The following is a 19851-nucleotide window of genomic DNA, read 5'->3' as shown; positions in this document are numbered from 1 at the left end:
TTCAAAAGTAATGGTTGGCTGAGCTAGACAGTTGGTTCAATGGTGTACGAGGCACATCCTGACCCGACTTTATGTCATCCACCTATCAAGGTAGATACAGGTAGGTCAGCAACAAGTGTTTTCTTATATGCTGCTCTCAGGCTGGACTCTCCCTCTTTTATTTCTCTTCCTGCTATTGCAGACCACGTGACCGAAGCGAGGACATCAGAAACACCAACTCTTTCCACTTTTACATCAGGTGTCGAGATCCTCGAACGTTAGGGGAATAACCCAGACTACATACAATGTTCGTGGTTAACTTGAAATCATTTCAGAAGTAGCTACGTATACAGAGCAGATCGAAACTCCGTGTACACGGCTATCTTTCTCCTATAGCCTGCTCTCTTCTAAATAGATTCCATACTTTATTCAAATTTTAAATTCTTTAAACGTAAATTATGCAATGCTCAAATGATTGGATAAGAAAATCATCATCGCCATAAATGAATAAACTGTAGAGTGTTGTTGCCTTGATTCAATGCAAATAATAATGACAAATATGAAAAGTAGCCGCTAAACAATGTGATCGCACTATTGTTCTTCCAGCTGGCCTGTACTTACTAGTAATGGCATCTCACAAGAATGCTGTTCGCGAAATGCAACCATTGAGCTAATTATGAATTCAGAACAGCTGAGAGTTCACAGTGGCTTTGCATCAAACATCAACACTTTGGTGAAATCATAGACTCTACACGTATGTTCAAATCTTAATAACCATAAGCATGATGTTATCTGTTCGAAAGGAAACTGACGGCCACGTGTTCTTTTTTACCTATATGTGGCAAAACGGGTTTACTGCTGATTATATAACTTAGTTTACTCATAATATAATTGCTTTTACATAGTTCCCATATTAATGTTTTTTTTCTCCCTAATCTTACAGGACAAACTTCGTCTTGTTGTTGATTCTTGACAAAAAAAGGAAGAAGTATAGTACAATATCCCTTACGGGAAGCATTTAGTTTACGTCTGGTTCATCTTGCAATCATCTTCAAGTTAAGTGGTCTGTCTGGAACAATAACGGCTCGAGACTTTGGTTCCACATCACAGGTTCTCTCCAGTTTATACTTCCGACATATCTTTAATAAACACACAATAGATGACAGTAAGTAAATCAATTTATCTGTCATTTTATCGTTTGAGCCAGCGATGAATATTTAAATTTGACATAAATTTACTTTGAAAAAATTATGAACTATAAATATTTTGATGAAATCAATTAATCAGGGGGGGGGGGAACGCAAATCATACAAACGTGTTCACACACACACACACACACACACACACACACACACACGCACGCACGCACGCACGCACGCACGCACGCACGCACACATACATACATACATACATACATACATACATACACGTACACACACACACATACATACATACATACATACATACATACATACATACATACACACACACACGCGCACACACACACATACACACACACACACACACACACACACATACATGTAAAGCCTACAAAATAATAGGTAGACATGGAAAGGGCAAGAGAAACTATGAGAATTATAGAGAGACATAACAGGGAGTGGACACTTATAATAGAGTCAGGAACGCTCTCAATTGGTTTTGGCGACATGGAATTATCATGGTTGCCTTAATTACCTACCATAGTAAGGGCCAAATGAATTTCCAATTCGGCTAGTCTCTTTCCTGTTAAAGTGAACAAATAAAAAATGTCATGATACGTGATTAACAAAATTTTAAATTACAGACAGCGTGATTTATTTTGACAAAAAAGTCCTCAACAAAGTTTGTAAGGGAATGCAATAATTGTGTTGATTTTAACCAATACGTTTTCAGTACCAAATTTTATGCCGTGATATGTGTTCTTTAGCCCTTTATATCATTAATAGTTTTTTTTCGGTATACTTTTACTTGGTATACTCCAAAATGAACACAACTAAATATGAAGTAACTTCATCGGAAAATTGACGTAAGATCAGCTTTGTCAGAAATGCTCGTTACTATCTAGCTTGTTTTCACTCACCAATACAGCTTCTGGGTCCAAACCCAAACGGTAATATTCTAAATCCATCGAAATGTTGACCATCTTCACGTAACCATCTTTCCGGGCGAAACTCTTCGGGGTTCTCAAAATATTTCGAACTATGCCCGTTCAGCATACTTGGATAGAGTATGGCTGTCTGAAATATACATATATGTTTGCTAGAAACAACTATTGAGATTGCCCTTCCTTAATTTTTAAAATAGAAGGCTTTAATTATGCACTCTATCTACTATCTAGTGCGTAGTCTGTTATACGCTACGTCGTGCCATGGCGCCCTCACACATCGGCCAACGGAGAGAGGCGCGACACGACTTATCTTTTACACTGTGTCTATCTATAATGCGTGCAGTGTCCCAAGTATATCATTTATATTAATCTCTATTGATAATTTACATAATATATTGTTATTGATATGATGACTTACACCTATTATAACGCATAAGAAGTTCAAAGTTTACTGATAGGTGATAAAATATTTAATGGCCTCGATATCCATCGATATCCTGTATATATCCATCCTATTATTTTCACGTGTCTAGGTGGTTGGTATTTAGCACACTGTGAAAACTTATACAATTTTCATAAATCATAAATAATTTAACTCCCATAAGTCGTTATCTTGTTCTGTAGTTATGGCATCCTCTGAAATTTGGATTGGTGGACGTTTCGAGATTAAATGTATGATACGTACCTGAGCTGGTATTCTGTAGCCCTGAATAACGATATCATGTTCCAGAATACGAACTGATGACTGTACGACAGGATTCACTCTGTTAAACAAACAATACTTTATTTCAATAAGGTCGGTTTATTGCAGTCAAAAACCATTGGCCCACAATACATACTGCAAGAAAATTCCTCCTGCTCTAACACTGAACCTTCCCCCTGTTATTGGACAATGCCTGTCGGATGGTATATACATACATACATACATACATACATGCATGCATGCATGCATGCATGCATGCATACATACATACATACATACATACATACATACATACATACATACATACATACATACATACATACATACATACATACATACATACATACATACATACATACATACATACATACATACATACATACATACATACATACATACATACATACATACATACATACATACATACATACATACATACATACATACATGCATACATAAACAACAAATATATCAATAACAAATATGTTACGGTTCCATTATTTAAATGGACAAATGAAAAGTAATCTCAGCTCCATAATCTCACTTGCTCCCGGTTTACAGACAACGCGTGTTAAAAGATATATATATACATTACATGTATTTATGTGGATAAAAGCAGCCCAATTTCGTGATCATTGACTTGAAACTTTCCAAAGGTTTTATATCAGAACACTTCCTTTATATTTTAGAACAAGCCAAGATAAACTCATCATTGCTGGTGGTGTGCATAAAATAACTACAAGTGTATATTTGACTCTCCCATCCTTTCACGAAATGTTTTATTCATTTTCCTATATCAATATCTCACCTCATACTCTCTTTCAATACAGCCTTAAGGTATGACATCTCAGTTATATGTTTGTATGTAGGTCTCTCCCCCTTCGGAACAACTCTGTTAACTTCTTCGTAGAGTTTCTGTTGGATTTCAGGTTGATTTGCCAGGTGATAAAGTACCCAGAGCAGTCCATTGGAAGTCTAGCAAAGATTCAATGACATTAACAGCACGTAATTATTTACTTCATAATCTTCTTTAGTCAAATTTAACCTGTGTGGTAGTTGTATTCACACTCAGTCACCATTTAAAGTGACAACGCTTCCTTTGCATTAGAACACTTATTAATATTGTTCAAATGTAACACACACTCATTATATATATATATATATATATATATATATATATATATATATATATATATATATATATATATATATATATATATATATATATATATATATATATATATATATATATATATATATATACACACACACACACACCATATATATACATAATGAGACTTACAGTGTCTACTGCAGCCAGTAACAATTCTGTTGTGTTTGCATATAACTCTTCCAATGTAAGCTTTTCCTGTGATACTAGGTATGTTAGGAAGTCTGCCTCAACGTCTTCCGTTTTACTCTCAGATAATTCAGTTGTCACTTTTTCCATTTTTTCATCAATGAGGGTTTTCCCTAAATTGAACAAAAAAAAGTTGCTGACTCATTAAATATGCAATATGATAGTAAAACATGAGATAAATAACAACATTTATGGAGTTTGCAATACGATTGATAACCAAAGAAAACATAAAGTTACCTGACTGAACTTTAAGTTGTATTAAGAACGTTAAACTTCTTGGAAATACACAATCATGTAATACCATTCTTTCAAGTCAGACAATATTTTTCCGCTAACGCTATCGTAAACACAATGCTTGGGGTACATGTTGGACAGTGCCGTCAAAAGGTGTAATACTTGCTGGGGTACGTTTTGGACAGTGCCGTAAAGAGGTGTGATACTTGGGGTACGTTTTGGACAGTGCCGTAAAGAGGCCTGTGGTTTTACGACGATGGAATAATATGTACATGACTGTCTGATACACGACCTCGTCTCAAGTATAATGGGGTGGTTGCAACTTTGAATATTTCTATATATCAGCTAACTGGTAAACGCATAGCCTATAAACAACGTATTTATATCATACTTGTATGAATGGACCAACTCTTAGTTTATTATAGGCTTACCTATGTCAAATATAACATCCCATGCCGCCATGTGTTTTCTCCAAACTCGTGTGTTGTATTTCTTATGTAGAGTTGATGGCGTAATGAATAACCACGTCGAAGAATTCATCATATCGTGGATAGCTTTAATAAACCTTTCTGATACTTCATTATTACTGGTTATCGAGTTCATTCGTTTATCCAGAATCAAAGACCAGGACGCTGCCGATACAAGGAGAGTCGACTTTTATAAAGTTGCAGTAGTTGTATTAGTAAATCTTGTTATTGTACACTCTGAAGTATATGTACATAGAATACGGTACAATAAATCCAACCATTTATTTTCGAGGGCGGACTCAAAAATCAGCACCCTCATCACTGAATTATGCATACCTATCATCCATCTTAGGGAGTATATTTAGTAATTGTACAGTTTGTTGCAAATATCTTGTTTAAGAATGCTCCAGTTGCAGCTAGTATAAGGATATTAAAATTCGTATCGTGTCCACAGTATTATATTAGGCCTACAAAAAAATGTTTGGTTCCGGTTACCCAACCCAACTTAGTTTTTGGACCCGGACATGTGTTTGACTTTGCATGTGCATGTATGTTTCTTTGTCCGTCCGTGCGTGCGTGCGTGCGTGCGTGCGTGCGTGCATATGTGTGGCGGGTCTCCCCCCCCCCCACACACTTTGCTTTACTCAAATCGGTATTTAAAAAATGTTTCTGATTGTGGACCTCTTTCCTACTGAAAGATTGTCAGATTTCGTTGACAAAATAATCCGAATGATCGGAAAAAGGAAATGAAAGAAATGAAGGCTCTTACAATCCAAGGCCCATTTGTAGGTCATATCCTCTAGGTCTGGTACAATATAGTCAGCTTGACGTGTTCTGTCAATCTGTGTCATCAGATCACCAGTAACATCATTAAAACCATCCGTGTACGTAGACACATGTTTGGGTCTCAGCAAACGTTTACCGAGGGCCGATCTATTCCTATGCCACTTAGGACCATTCCTGTAATACAAGAGGTCATAGTAGGGTAATTACCACAAATCACTCATTCTGATCAAGTACAGGAAAGTGAAATAACAAAGAATGCTTATAATATATATATATATATATATATATATATATATATATATATATATATATATATATATATATATATATATATATATACATATATATATATATACACACACACACACACACACACACACACATAGTTTTGGTGGTTCTTTCTTGGTTGTAACTCGGAGTTTCACGCATAGTGGGATCATCAGACATGTACACACACGCACAAATAAATAAATACATACATACATACATACATACATACATACATACATTCATACATACATACATACATACATACATACATACATACATACATACACATACACGTACACACATACATACATACATACATACATACATACATACATACATACATACATGCATGCATGCATGCATGCATGCATGCATACATACACATACATACATACATACATACATACATACATACATACATACATACATACATACATACATACATACATACATACATACATACATACATACATATATGCATACATACATACATACATACATACATACATACATACGCAAACACACGCGCGCACGCACACACACACACACACACACACACACACACACACACACACACACACAACTGTAAATGTACCCGACAGGTATATCCACATGTGCTAGTAAAGTTTAGTGAGACTAATATATCTATGAAAATCCGGTATAAATGTAGTGATAGAGACCGTTCGATGCGTTCTCAGCCTCCGTAACACCGTAACTCAGTGCGTTTGGCATGACTAACTGACAGACAGACTGACTGACTGACTGACTGACTGACTGACTGATTGATTGATTTACTGACTGACTGACTGACTGACTGACTGACTGACTGCCTGCCTTCGTGCCAATGAATGAATGACTGACTGACTGAATGAATGAGTGAATGAATGGTTGACTGACTGACTGATTGGTTTATTGATTGACTGCCAATGAATGAATGAATGAATGGTTGACTGACTGACTGACTGACTGACTGACTGACTGAATGATTGATTGACTTACTTACTGACTGACTGACTGATTTACTGACTGATTGACTGACTGACTGACTGATGACTGCCAATGAATGAATGAATGAATGGTTGACTGAGTGAGTGAGTGAGTGAGTGAGTGAGTGAGTGATGACTACCAATGAATGAATGAATGGTTGACTGACTGAGTGAGTGAGTGAGTGAGTGAGTGAGTGAGTGATGACTGCCAATGAATGAATGGTTGACTGAGTGAGTGAGTGAGTGAGTGAGTGAGTGAGTGAGTGAGTGAGTGAGTGAATGAATGGTTGACTGAGTGAGTGAGTGAGTGAGTGAGTGAGTGAGTGAGTGAGTGAGTGAGTGAGTGAGTGAGTGAGTGATGACTGCCAATGAATGAATGAATGGTTGACTGAGTGAGTGAGTGAGTGAGTGAGTGAGTGAGTGAGTGAGTGAGTGAGTGAGTGAGTGAGTGAGTGAGTGAGTGAGTGAGTGAGTGAGTGAGTGAGTGAGTGAGTGAGTGAGTGAGTGAGTGAGTGAGTGAGTGAGTGAGTGAGTGAGTGAGTGAGTGAGTGAGAGTGATTTCACAACTACACGAGGACTTGTGGGTATGTATCAGTTATTAGCTCTGGATGTATACTACGTCTTCTCCCAGAGTACATCCAGAGCGAATCAGTTTATATGCTAAAACTTACATTAACAACAACCCCTTTTCATGGCCCCGTGTCTCTCTATAAAGAATCCATGGCTCGATGTCAAATCTCTTCGGATGCCTTCCTTCATTTCTCAGAACCATTTCAAAATCTCTAGGTTCACATAAAAACACAGACACCTTCTGTCCCATCCCCGGAGTTTCCTTTTTGAAAATAGAACCGTATTTCTGATGTAATTCCTCCGTTCCCAGCCATGGTTTAGAAAGAGTTCCTTGCATGTACTGTTTAAGGATATTATATAATGTCCCAAATATCCCATGCGTAATACCTGGCATATCGTCTAGAGATTTGGTAAACACATCTGTCTTCTTTGTCGGCAAGTTATCTACATTCGATTTGCTTGTTGCCAAAGAGGCGGAGTAACGCGGCATAAATTGCGTCAACTTGGTCTGACACTTTCGGCGTATTATCTGTACACAATCTGGTACATGTAGTACTTTCCCGTTGGCAACTCTAACTGTGTACATCATGTATTGCGGTTAATGTAAATAATATAAAAACTATCGATTTAGCCTTGTCTTCGTTGGCTGAGGAGTTGTAAATTGCAATGTCTTGAACAACGTACAAAACACATTTAGGTGTAACAAAATGGCTGCGATAAACATAATATTGTAGTTGTCAGAATCATATTGCATTTCTGATTCACATTAACAATCCGACTGCACTTTTTGAGTCGGATATGGTTTGCCGGAATACAGTTGTAACACCCTTTCCTAGTCTATCAGCTAACCCTCGGATGTTCTTCCGATAAAATACGACACACAGCCGAACAACGCTATCGAGGATGGAACATCGGGCAAGCCCTCACATGCGAACTTCGTTCGCTTATAGTTATAGCATCGAAAGAAAGCCCGAACGTCTAGCAGCAAGACTACACCTTCCCCTGTAGTGCAGTGGTGTATGCACACAGTGTTAATACTCACAGGCTTAACTTTCACAGCAAACAAAGATAATACATTTCACCCACCCACCCACAGAGAGACAGAGGGACAGAGGGGCAGAGAGGCAGACAGAGAGAGACAGAGAGAGAGAGAGAGAGAGAGAGAGAGAGAGACAGAGAGACAGACAGACAGACAGACAGACAGACAGACAGACAGACAGACAGACAGACAGACAGACAGACAGACAGACAGACAGACAGACAGACAGACAGAAAATCAAAATCACTGTCGACATAGTGTAGTACAAATCCCCTTGAAATTGTTTTCACATAAATTAAAATATATCACTTAATTAGAACTATGGTCGCTACATGTAAATATCTATGAAATCATGTAGGAATTATCAAATCAAAATATATATGAAATCATGTAGGAATTATCAAATTAAAATATGAAATCATGTAGGAGTTATCAAATTAAAATATCTGATATTGTGAAACGGTTCAACCAAATTCTTCACTAAATTGACATATGCAAACAAACAAACAAACAAACAAACAAACAAACAAACAAACAAAAATTGCACAAACAAACGAAATAAAAACTAGGTCGAAAACAATAATCTCCTTCAAAGTTTCGCTGGTGGACGTTAAGGCCCGGTTACACGATGCAACTCCACGAGCAACGCACCACGCAATTCGTCGCATCCGTCGCAGGGTCTTGCGACGTCGCTAGGTGTCGCAAGGAAACCGACATGTCAGTTTTTCTGCGACGAGTCGCAATTTGCTTCTTGAGTTGCTTCATGATTTGCACCGTGTAACCACATCGTCGCGTCGCAAGTTATAACCTTTGACATATACCTACGTGACAAATGACGTTCAATGTTATGGCCGCCATGTTTTTAGTATAAATATCCTATTTCGACAAATATTTTAGATATAATTTCGATTTATCACACAATTACCACTTATCAATAGTATACAACGTCTATGAATGCTTGATCTCCGCTGAATATCATTTTATTTCTATTAAACTTGAATGCATGTGCAAGTAGCGACGTCGGAAAGATCAACATCGCCCTAAACCGTAAACGAACTTCGAATTGAATATAAGTTTTATTATCGATACCTCAACAAGTTGTCATTTTATTCTTAAATATCAGCAATTTCATAGCATTTCTGCCAAGTTCCTGCCGCTAGAAGACTTGACCTCGATGACCTGTAACTTTTATATATGTACGCATGTGCAACAGTTAGCACTTGCGACTCACCATGCAACTAGTTGCATCGTGTACGCGCTCCGTCGCAGTTGCTAGCCTCGTCGCATGCGACGAATTGCTTCATGAGTTGCATTGTGTATTAAACCGGGCATTAATACACAAATCAGTATATTACATTAGGCTTCTTGTATTCTATTCACAGGTAAATCGGTTTCATTCTGAATGCTAATCCGATTCCGATTTGACCTGTCAACTGTTTACTTTCATTGTATTGATCACATACTATATACACTACTTTCTCTATTGAGGTCAGCGGGCAGAACCTTGAAACACAATGGTGTACAGCTACAGGTTAACATGTTTTTCCACTTTTAAATTCAGAGATGTTCAGAGTTTGCTGCAATGTCAGTCTATCTAGTACATGCTTGATTATAGTGTATTTTCATGTATATTTGTAAGGGAGCGATCAGTTTTTACGGTCGGGGGGAGGGGTTACTTTAATTTGGGACTCAAAGAAGGGGTTACCATTTTTACAAAGTGAATAAGGGGAGGTCATCTTATTTTCAACAGCTAAACGCAGTCATGAGCCACGCTTTTGTACTTAAATTTCCATACATTATTAAACAACAAATATATGTGCAGACAATAAACCATAAACAATAAATATACATTCAACTATAACATAAACTCTTTGTCTCTTGATGTATCCCATGCCTATGACATGGAGTCACAACACTGCACTATGGCCACCTTTAAGCAACGGTTTTGTTAGAAATGACTTCTCAATGTTGCACGACATGAGTTGCATTGTGTCATCTTGTGGTATTATAAAACCTTGCCCAATAAAAACGTCAAATTGAAAAATGGAAGAATATTTTGTATGTCCGTGAACAGACAATCGTAATTCTCATAGGGCTCCTGTCTAAAGAGCTTTATACAAGTGAACCAATGGATTTTGGTTAGCAATTTACAAGATACACTTAAAATTACTGAAAATGTAACATGTAAAATTAACTATGCAGTGTGCTGTAAATACTTTAGAATGTCTTTTGCAAGAACAAGAAGAATGTTAGACTAGAAAGTTTCTAGTCTACAGCTTGGTTGGGGGGGGGGTGTCTGTTTTTTTAGTTGTCGGGGGGGGGGTTGTTTTGTGGATGAATTGCAGGTGGGTCACTTTTTTTTAAGTACAACACGAACAAAAAGTCACCGCCCCCCCCCCCCGGCCGTAATAACTGATCGCTCCCTAAGACTAAGGCTGGATATGAATTTGAGTTCATAGCGGCGTATAAATCAATCTTACACCATACACAAGCCAAGTTGAACAAAAAATATGGAATCTTTTCTCCAGTCGTTTTACGTCACTACGAGACTCATCTATGTCACGACAACGCACAAGTCTATGTCACTGGTTCTGCTGTTTCGAAATATGACTTAAAACATTCGTAATTTCCATTACTTTCCCCGATTTTTCTTTGATATTACTGGCGATGGTATAATTCTGTTATTCCCCAATATTTTTCTTCATTCAGTCGGAAAATACTCGTGACCTAAGGGTTGTCACCATTCATCTAGCGACTCGAAGTCACGGTGACTAAGGCCCCTTAGGTCACTCGTATTTTCCTTGGCTGAAGAAAATTATTGGGGTATAACATCTAATTGAATATAGTTCCACTCATGTTTGTCAAGTCTTCTATAATATAATGTCTTACATTTGTACAACTTCCATCTCTCACTTCACCTGTACCCATTAGTCAGTTGTCTTGCCCATGCTACCATCAGGGCTTCTGAACTAGTGTACTCTACAGTACCAATTGAGTTTATACAGTTACCGTTTTGGCCTATACTAGGACTTTGGAAAATAACTCTTGAGTCAATAATTATTGTCCACTAAATATCATTCATACTTTTGTAGCCCCTTGAAACGATTTTATTCACCAGATGTATTTTTAAATACAAATTCAACAATATGTATAATACCAATATTAATTATAATTTAAAAAATATAATTATTTAGATTTTTGAGATATAAACATACAATTTTGCACGAATCATAATAAAACTTAGTTGTCATGAGACTATGTACATGATTTCTGTAACGTCTTTGGTCCTTTGAAATAATACTTGTATTTACGTGTACATGTATTTATAATAAATCAACACTTATCAAAAATATAGAATCCTTGCCAATATTATCAATTGATATTAATATTGTCGTAATTTGGAATTCTATAATGCAAATATTGAACGATTGGTTGCGTTAGTCTCTTTAGGTGTCGTGTAATATTAAAACTTCTGTTTATACCAAGTAACCTTTGTATTGCAGGCAGGCTGATTATAACTTAGAGACGGGATCAGCTACGTGTCATGCTGAAACCTGTTTTTACAGAACTTAGGCTAATTAGCCCAAAAATATCAAACCGCAAGGGGGCAGTATTCAAAAAGATCCATGTCTATTACACCAAAGTCTCTATTAAAGTGGTAGAGTATTTAAAGCTAAAAAAAAGTTTACATTTAAAACATAAAGGATAAGAAATTATTCTCCTCTTGACCTTCATGCACGTTTGTTCTCTTGAATTTGCGCTACGTCACTGGCGCTATTTTTGTAATCAGTCATTTATATAATTAACGTGTTTTATTTAATTTCTTTGTTGTTGTTGTTGTTGTTGTTGTTGTTGTTGTTGTTGTTGTTGTTGTTGTTGTTGTACAATGGTATAGCGTATCAAGAAAACTCAAATGTATTAAAATTGAAGTAAACATAAATTGGAGATAGATTAGAGTAAATGGTAACTTTAAGTTCAAGTCATTTCATATCTCAGTTTAGAAAGTAACTTATAAATTATGCAATACAAAGTCTTGTCGTCATTTGAAAGTTTGACGACAGTTGGTACGGGATGGACGTCAGTGTAAAGATGGGGCTAATTCGTAACTCTTTACTTCGGTTGGAATGTTCAAGTCGTTTTCCGGTTTATAAACTTTAAGTTGAGGGGTTTATCAGGAACAAGTACGGTTCTTAATTTCAAACCAACATCACGTGTACTTTCCAGGATAAATCTCTGGGATATCTGAAAAGAAAAAGAGCTGAAGTGTTACACTCGTAGTCGTATAACTAAGGGACACATGCAATATATGTCATGTAAGGGTCATTATTTCGGACATTACCAAGAAAAAAGCAGCATACAATAGCGTTGTAATTACGTCATCAGCAATGCCGAAATTAGTAATGTCTGGAAAAATACCGTATAGCAATGCATATAGTGTAGAATATATAGGGAACAAATGTTAGCTCTGGTAAAGCATGATGTTAGTCTCATTGTGATAAAACTACTTATTTTAACGGTATGCAAGAATGACAGACCATCTATGTGATCAAATCGCTAACAACGCCATATATCACTCGGGGGCCTACCAAATTATTGTCCAGGTTAGCCTGAGACCTCCATCTCGCTTGGGGGAGGGGCGGGGGCCTTGAAGACAGAGTCCCAGCGGCGATAGTCTGGGCAACTAGCATATATAGCGCGATTACGATGCAAACAAAGATAAACAAATGCTTTGCACGCTCTTCTTTTCAATCAAGTAGATTATCATTACCATTCATAAACATTATGAGATGGTGATATGTTGATTTTCTTTATAATATTACCTACCGTGGCCAAAGCGATGTGAATTTCAAGTTCAGCTAACCTTTTTCCTAAGAGTAGTAATAAATAGACAGTAGATGATATTTTCATTTGTAAAACGATAAAACAGATAAATAAATGAACACATACACACACACACACACGTACGTACGTACATATATACATACATTCATACATACATACATACATACATACATACATACATACACACGCACGCACGCACGCACGCACGCACGCACACGCACGCACGCACGCACGCACGCACGCACGCACGCATACATACATACATACATACATACATACATACATACATACATACACACACACACACACATACATACATACATACATACATACATACATACATACATACATAGTATACATACATACATACATACATACATACATACATACATACATACATACATACATACATACATACATGCATACATGCATGCATGTTCATGAATATGGTGTCTCGAACGTGTGCATCGATATCTAGTCATGTCGTATGGCAAGTTTGAGCTACAGCTGCACACACATTTGATATCCTTCCATTTCACTTCTCCAGTTTGACCCAAACACTTTCCCTAAACTTTCCCCTAATACTTCCTCTGTTACTTCAATAAATTTAAAGATACCAAATAAATCACTTTGCTTTGTTGTTTGAATTTCGTTCTACTTAACTATAGGAAACTGTTACGATTACGTCATGTTTTTAAATGTTTGAAACTATTCCTTCTCACCTATACATCCTCGTGGTCCAAATCCAAACGGCAGAATCCGGAATCCATCAAAATGTTGACCTTCTTCACGTAGCCATCTCTCGGGTAGAAATTCATCAGGACAATCAAAGTAGTCCTCACTTCGTCCATTCAGCATACTAGGATACAGAATCATGGTCTACAGAATAGTAATCAAAATTAAATACAGCAGTAGTCATACAAATCCATATGATATGGATCTATAGTGTTTGAAATTTACACTTTCGGATTGCATTATATAGCGCCCTCTTGGGTCAAGAAAATAATGTATCTTTCAAAGGGTATTCGTATTGTTATTATTGTTATTATTATTTGAATATATGTCATTATATGCATATATATATATGTGTGTGTGTGTGTGTGTGTGTAGGTGTATGTGTGTGTGTGTGGGGGGGGGGTTGATTTTAAAAATGTGAACAGTTGCTTGTAAAGTAGTTCATTTTACAATATCCGAATGCAGACGGAACTGAACTAAACGTATAGAGACCAAAGCCACGTTCACACTAGCTTGGACCCTATCAGAGAAAGTAATCTACATTAATTTCATAGTACCAAGTATGATCGGAAAGAGAAACACATAGCATTTATTCACTACTGACCTCAGCTGGAATTGTATATCCCCGAATGTTTATATCATGTTGTAGAACACGAGGTATATTAGCAGATGCAGGATTTAGTCTGGTGGGAAAACAACAATTATGAGTTTAGAATAGGTTAATCATACTTTTGATATACATTGTAGCCTAACAACGGTATATTTTCAGTCAACAAAATTGATGAAGTTGTTGATGACAATTTAAAGTATACGTAATGGTGTCCGAGCACTGGCAATAGTGGTATGTCATGAACCTCGCAATCGCCAAGATAAACAATACCCAGTACGTAAGGATGTTCCACCTCCTAGAACTCTATTTGAAACTATGCTTAGCCTATCAAAATAATGTATATAAAAAAAAACTTGTTTGTAAGAAAATGGATGCTAGGGTTATTCACATAACACATTACTAACATTCCATAAATGCATAATTGAAAGCGTGGCTGGAAATTTTATAGGAAAATGCTCGTTTGTGTATTAATACCTCATGCTTTCTTTCATCACAGCTTTGACATACGGCATTCTACAGATGTGTTGATAGGTTGGTGTCTCTCCTCTGGAAAGAACCTGACTCACTTCCTCGTACAATTTCTGCTGGACGCGCTGGTTCTTCGATAGATGGTATAATGTCCACATTATAGCATTGGATGTCTGGTAAAAATCAGACAATTTGCATACAGTGAAATAATGAACTAAGATATGTTATATGATATTAATGATGGATATAATGTGAAAAGTCTCATGATACGTCGGCAGTCTACAGGTCGACAAAGTGAAGAAATTGAGATCAAAAGATATAGCATATTCAATCAATCAATCAGTCAGTCAGTCAGTCAGTCAGTCAGTCAGTCAGTCAGTCAGTCAGTCAATCAATCAATCAATCAATCAATCAATCAGCTTCTTGTTATTAGCATTTAATTTCGTAATTAATCATTGCGAATTAATTCATTTTATAGGTAAAATCTCTGAAGTGTTTTGGAATGTAATATCTGTAAACGCGTGATTCTAGGTATCTACCGTATCTACTGCTGCCATCATCAAATCTGTTGTGTTTGCGTATATCTCGTCAACTGTGAGCTTCTCCTGGGCTACGATCGTTCTTAGAAAATTCATCTCTGTCTCTGTCTCTTCCACGCCATCTCCTGATGAATCCTTCATCAACTTATCCATTTGTTCATCAATAAGATTCTTTGCTGAAAAGAAAACCATCAAAGACATTCGAAATTATCAAATGCGTTTGCACGAATGAAAAACCCTACACGTCGTAGTCTAGTTCCTATACAGTATCGTTACGATTTATACCTTCACTCACTGTGGTGTGGTTAAACCACTGTCTATATTCTCATAATACATAAATGCAATACAGACAGGTTTGATAGGATATCACCTCTCTGGAAATTTTTGTAACCTCTTCGGGTCTTTTTGAAAGTATTTTTCGAAGGCCCTGACTTTTTTAAGTTCAAGTAAAAAATTTCAAATCTGTTCGAAAAAAAAGTCGATGCAGTGAACTATAAAATTAACATAAGGTAATTACGGGTTTTCCGTTCTTCGGTTCAGAATTCTAAAACTTTGATTGGGTCGTACCCGTGTCAAAAATGACGTCCCACGCTGCGACATGCTTCCTCCAATACCTTGTGTTGAATTTCTTGTGTAGTGTTGCAGGAGTCATGAATAACATCCAGCTGGTGCCCATCACATCATGCACAGCTTGGATAAACCCTTCCGCTTCCTTGCTGGGGTTATCGTCCAGTAAGTGCAGTCTTTTATCCAGGATAATGGACCAGGAAGCTGAACGAGGGAGTGATACATTGAGTACAGTGAAGTATATGTGGTGCACCGAAATTAGAAAGGTCAACTTGATCTCAACTTGTATATTCAGTAATACCAAAAACGCAAGATGCCAGTCTAACAAGTCATACAAATGTTATATACAATATGCACATCTCTAAAGTGGCACAGGCTGTAACTGATGCTCCGTTTTCGGCTATCAATGATTAAGTTAATTACACATACGTGTACATGTATTCACACTCTGAAGAAGCAAATCTGTTTCGACACAACGTGGCACAGTGGTGGTTATAATACAAGAAGAATGCTTGCTAACTGAACTGTAGTGTCTGTCTGTTTCGCATTTATTAGTACCCCAAAATGGTGTCACAATGTTTTAAATTTTATAGTATCACATGCGAATATCTGATGATGTACATAGTCTTACGTACTAGATTGATCTCTGATGGGGACAAACTTCCACTTTTTGCGTCTTCCTGTTTTTTAAGCTTGTAAACAAAGTTTTTATGTAAAAGGGTTTTTTGACATTTAAAATACTTACAATCGGTAGCCCAATTGAAGCAGATATTTTCTATATCTGGTACAATATTGTCTGGTTGCCTGGTCTTTACAATCTTCTTCACCATATCAACAACTACGTCATTCAGACCATCAGTGTAAGCAGACAGGTGTTTGGGTCGTAGCAAACGTTTACTGAGAGCCGATCTGTTTCTGTGCCATTTAGGACCATCCCTTCAAAGTTAACATAAAATGGAAACAACATATGAACGTTTCCTAGGTAACTAGTCATGTAATCTACATTCAGCGTTGGGCACTTGGGTATTCTAACGTCTTTTCATCTATTCGTCATGTTGAATTGAGATTCCTAGTGGGTCATTTAAGAAAATATTTATTTATATAAGGTAAATCAAACTTGTAGACGGTGACTGAGAAATAACAATGTCGATAAAATGTATGTTATTGGAATAGTGGTAACTTGTCACTGTGAAGTCCATATACATGTACCATGTACCATGCATGACGAAATGTTACATGTTCCTGTGAGTTGGTAGGTCTTGGTACGGGATGGGACAATAAGGTAATAAAGGGGTTAATATATTGATACTCAGAACGAACGGTGTAAGCGTGTCGATCTTTATAATAAACGGCACGAACGGTGTAAACGTGTCAAATGTTTGTAATAAACATGCGTACAGTGACATGTTGGGTCACTGGATCAATATTCAAATAAGCAAAAATAGCCAAAAAGATGTCAAGGTCAAACATAGTGTGTTTATGGCTTTGATTTCGTGCGCTGTATCTATGTCGCTAATAAGTTATAGTTTTATATCGTGGAAATGGTATGCAGGAACTGTGGTCTGCTGTGTAAAACAATAACTACGGAGTCCAATATCTTTAACAACATGAAATTTACGATGCACACTGATGACGTCAAATTTACTACAACCAATCATTGTCCGTATGAGAACAGAATGAATTAATCATACAAAGGTGTATAGTATACACGTACAGTAAATTTTGGATGAGTTTTCATGAATTTGAAGAACAATTAGAAACCAGTAAAAAATGAGTAACGTTACTCACGAAAGCAACACTCCTTTTTCGTAACCTTTGCTATCTCTATACAGTATCCATGGAGTCAACTCGGCACGTTGAGGATACTTTCCTTCATTCCTCAACACCATTTCAAAATCTCTAGGTTCACATACCATCACAATCGGCGGCATGCCAGCTATTTTACTCTTAAAAATTGGACCAAATTTCTCCTTCCCTTGTTTGGCTAGTAACCATGGCCTCGAGAAGAGTCCCTGTTTTCGGATATTGTACAAGTAATATATAGCGCCTAGAGGTCCATAACTTTCACCAGGCATTTCATCAAACGACTTAATTGAAGTTTTGTCAACGTTTTCACGTTCATTACCAAGGTTTGAGTTCAATGCTGCCGATGAAGTTCTATAAACACGAATGAGGTGACCAGGTCTTTGGTTTGTAAATGTCTTGGTTGATTGTGGAATATTGGCGGTTAGTTGACGGTGTAGTCCACAACCCCGTATACTGTTCAAAGCCATCTTGTTCGACCAGGTTTATCCTTTTCCCAATGCCCAGTTTTCACTCGTATTACGTCATATACAGTAGTCAATTATGGACGTTGAAAAACAGGGGTCACGGTGGACTGGTTGTATTACGTCGACGCGTCGATTGCATTGGAATACATCGTCAGCTTCTAGATGAGTGACATCCCGCAGCCTTATGATCTAGGTCGCCGGATTTTACTAAAAACCGTTGCGAACGGAGATCTTTCTTCTCCAAAAGATTCACTAGTAAGGAATATATCTATAAGTTTTAAATATTAAGACTCCCATTTTGAATTTATCACCATTTCCATTGTAAATTATTGGATCCGGCACAGAGGTTCATAAACACAGTCTATTATTTTGAATCCAAGGCTAATTTTACATACATTACGCAGGTACGCAGGCTATAACGCAGGCTAATATAGTATTCTAAAAATAACACCGTATTGTTATGTAGATAGCATCTCGAAAGGAATGCATGAAATAGCGCGCCACATGACTTGATTCAACTCTGACCGTATGCAAATGAGATCGAATGTCCAGACTGTAACATGTACAATGTTCCAAAGTCACAGTACAATCTACAAGTTACCTACTCGCATGTTTTGTACCTTCAAAAAACATAGTTTCATGTGAGATTCGATAATTCAGTTTTAGTCATCATTTGATCAGCTAGGAATTATAATTTCTACACGATGTTTTAAAAATAATAACAAAACTGGTCCATGTATTTTCCAGATATTAACCTTCATCCTATTTGATTTTCACGTTGATTGTTTATGCGTAAACATGTTTTTCATCGAAGAACATTTCACTTTACGTATATTTTTTGGTGTCGAAAATATTGTCACTTGGATAAGTCACGATGCACTCTGTGATCAATCGATAAAAATGTTGTAATTCTTTCGGAACATTTGCTGGAATTTCCACTTCTCAGAGAGCCTTATTCATAATAATGTTTGTCATGTTGTATTTAAGGATTCAAACTTTAAAAAACCATCAAATTCTATGAATATCTAGACCGAAGTAGGATTTCAACGTGAATGCACGATAAATAGGCGCAGACAGGCTGCGCAGACGAATGTCCAGACTGTCTACGAGGCTATATGAGGCCACACATGATCATGTGATAATCAACCTCGATGACCTTCCTAGCTACGGTGACCTGGGAATGAGACTATAAGGGAGAGAATGATAGGGTGTACCCATTTGCCGAAATATCGTTTGTAGTATAGTGTGTACGAAACATTTTTTTCCTTTGCCCCTTTCATGATTATCAGTATATGTTGTCAGTCAGTCAGTCAGTCTGG

The 19851-nt window shown here is 37.0% G+C and overlaps 2 protein-coding genes across 2 annotated transcripts; both read right to left on the bottom strand.

Moving 5' to 3' along the window:
- Positions 1-353: 353 nt before the first annotated feature.
- LOC144434877 (1,25-dihydroxyvitamin D(3) 24-hydroxylase, mitochondrial-like) lies at positions 354-8119 on the bottom strand. Its single transcript, XM_078123392.1, has 9 exons — positions 7564-8119; positions 5620-5810; positions 4815-5015; positions 4093-4262; positions 3598-3764; positions 2772-2850; positions 2060-2216; positions 1679-1722; positions 354-1118 (listed from the first exon to the last, which is right to left on the bottom strand). The coding sequence occupies exons 1-9, from the start codon at positions 8049-8051 to the stop codon at positions 1014-1016; spliced, it is 1602 nt and encodes a 533-aa protein (XP_077979518.1). The 5' UTR covers positions 8052-8119; the 3' UTR covers positions 354-1013.
- A 4276-nt stretch (positions 8120-12395) lies between these two features.
- LOC144435874 (1,25-dihydroxyvitamin D(3) 24-hydroxylase, mitochondrial-like) lies at positions 12396-18647 on the bottom strand. The gene is made up of 9 exons (XM_078124513.1): positions 18051-18647; positions 17008-17198; positions 16263-16466; positions 15696-15871; positions 15163-15329; positions 14683-14761; positions 14066-14222; positions 13326-13369; positions 12396-12743 (listed from the first exon to the last, which is right to left on the bottom strand). The coding sequence occupies exons 1-9, from the start codon at positions 18533-18535 to the stop codon at positions 12630-12632; spliced, it is 1617 nt and encodes a 538-aa protein (XP_077980639.1). The 5' UTR covers positions 18536-18647; the 3' UTR covers positions 12396-12629.
- Between the last annotated feature and the right edge of the window lie 1204 nt (positions 18648-19851).

This window comes from Glandiceps talaboti, chromosome 5, assembly GCF_964340395.1.
Source record: "Glandiceps talaboti chromosome 5, keGlaTala1.1, whole genome shotgun sequence".
Lineage (NCBI taxonomy): Eukaryota > Metazoa > Hemichordata > Enteropneusta > Spengelidae > Glandiceps > Glandiceps talaboti.
This window is presented reverse-complemented; position numbering and strand designations above follow the sequence as displayed.

Bases quoted from the DNA above. Each gene is read 5' to 3' on its own strand.
- LOC144435874 (XM_078124513.1), bottom strand. From the start codon at position 18,535: ATGGCTTTGAACAGTATACGGGGTTGTGGACTACACCGTCAACTAACC. The intron at 14,223-14,682 runs GTCAGTAGTGAA...ACTATTCTGTAG, and splicing joins GATATACAATTCCAGCTGAG to ACCATGATTCTGTATCCTAG. The intron at 12,744-13,325 runs GTAGGTAATATT...TTTTCTTTTCAG, and splicing joins TTCACATCGCTTTGGCCACG to ATATCCCAGAGATTTATCCT.
- LOC144434877 (XM_078123392.1), bottom strand. From the start codon at position 8,051: ATGATGTACACAGTTAGAGTTGCCAACGGGAAAGTACTACATGTACCA. The intron at 5,811-7,563 runs GTAAGTTTTAGC...CTTGTATTACAG, and splicing joins GAAAAGGGGTTGTTGTTAAT to GAATGGTCCTAAGTGGCATA. The intron at 1,723-2,059 runs GTGAGTGAAAAC...TCACTTTAACAG, and splicing joins TGGACCCAGAAGCTGTATTG to GAAAGAGACTAGCCGAATTG.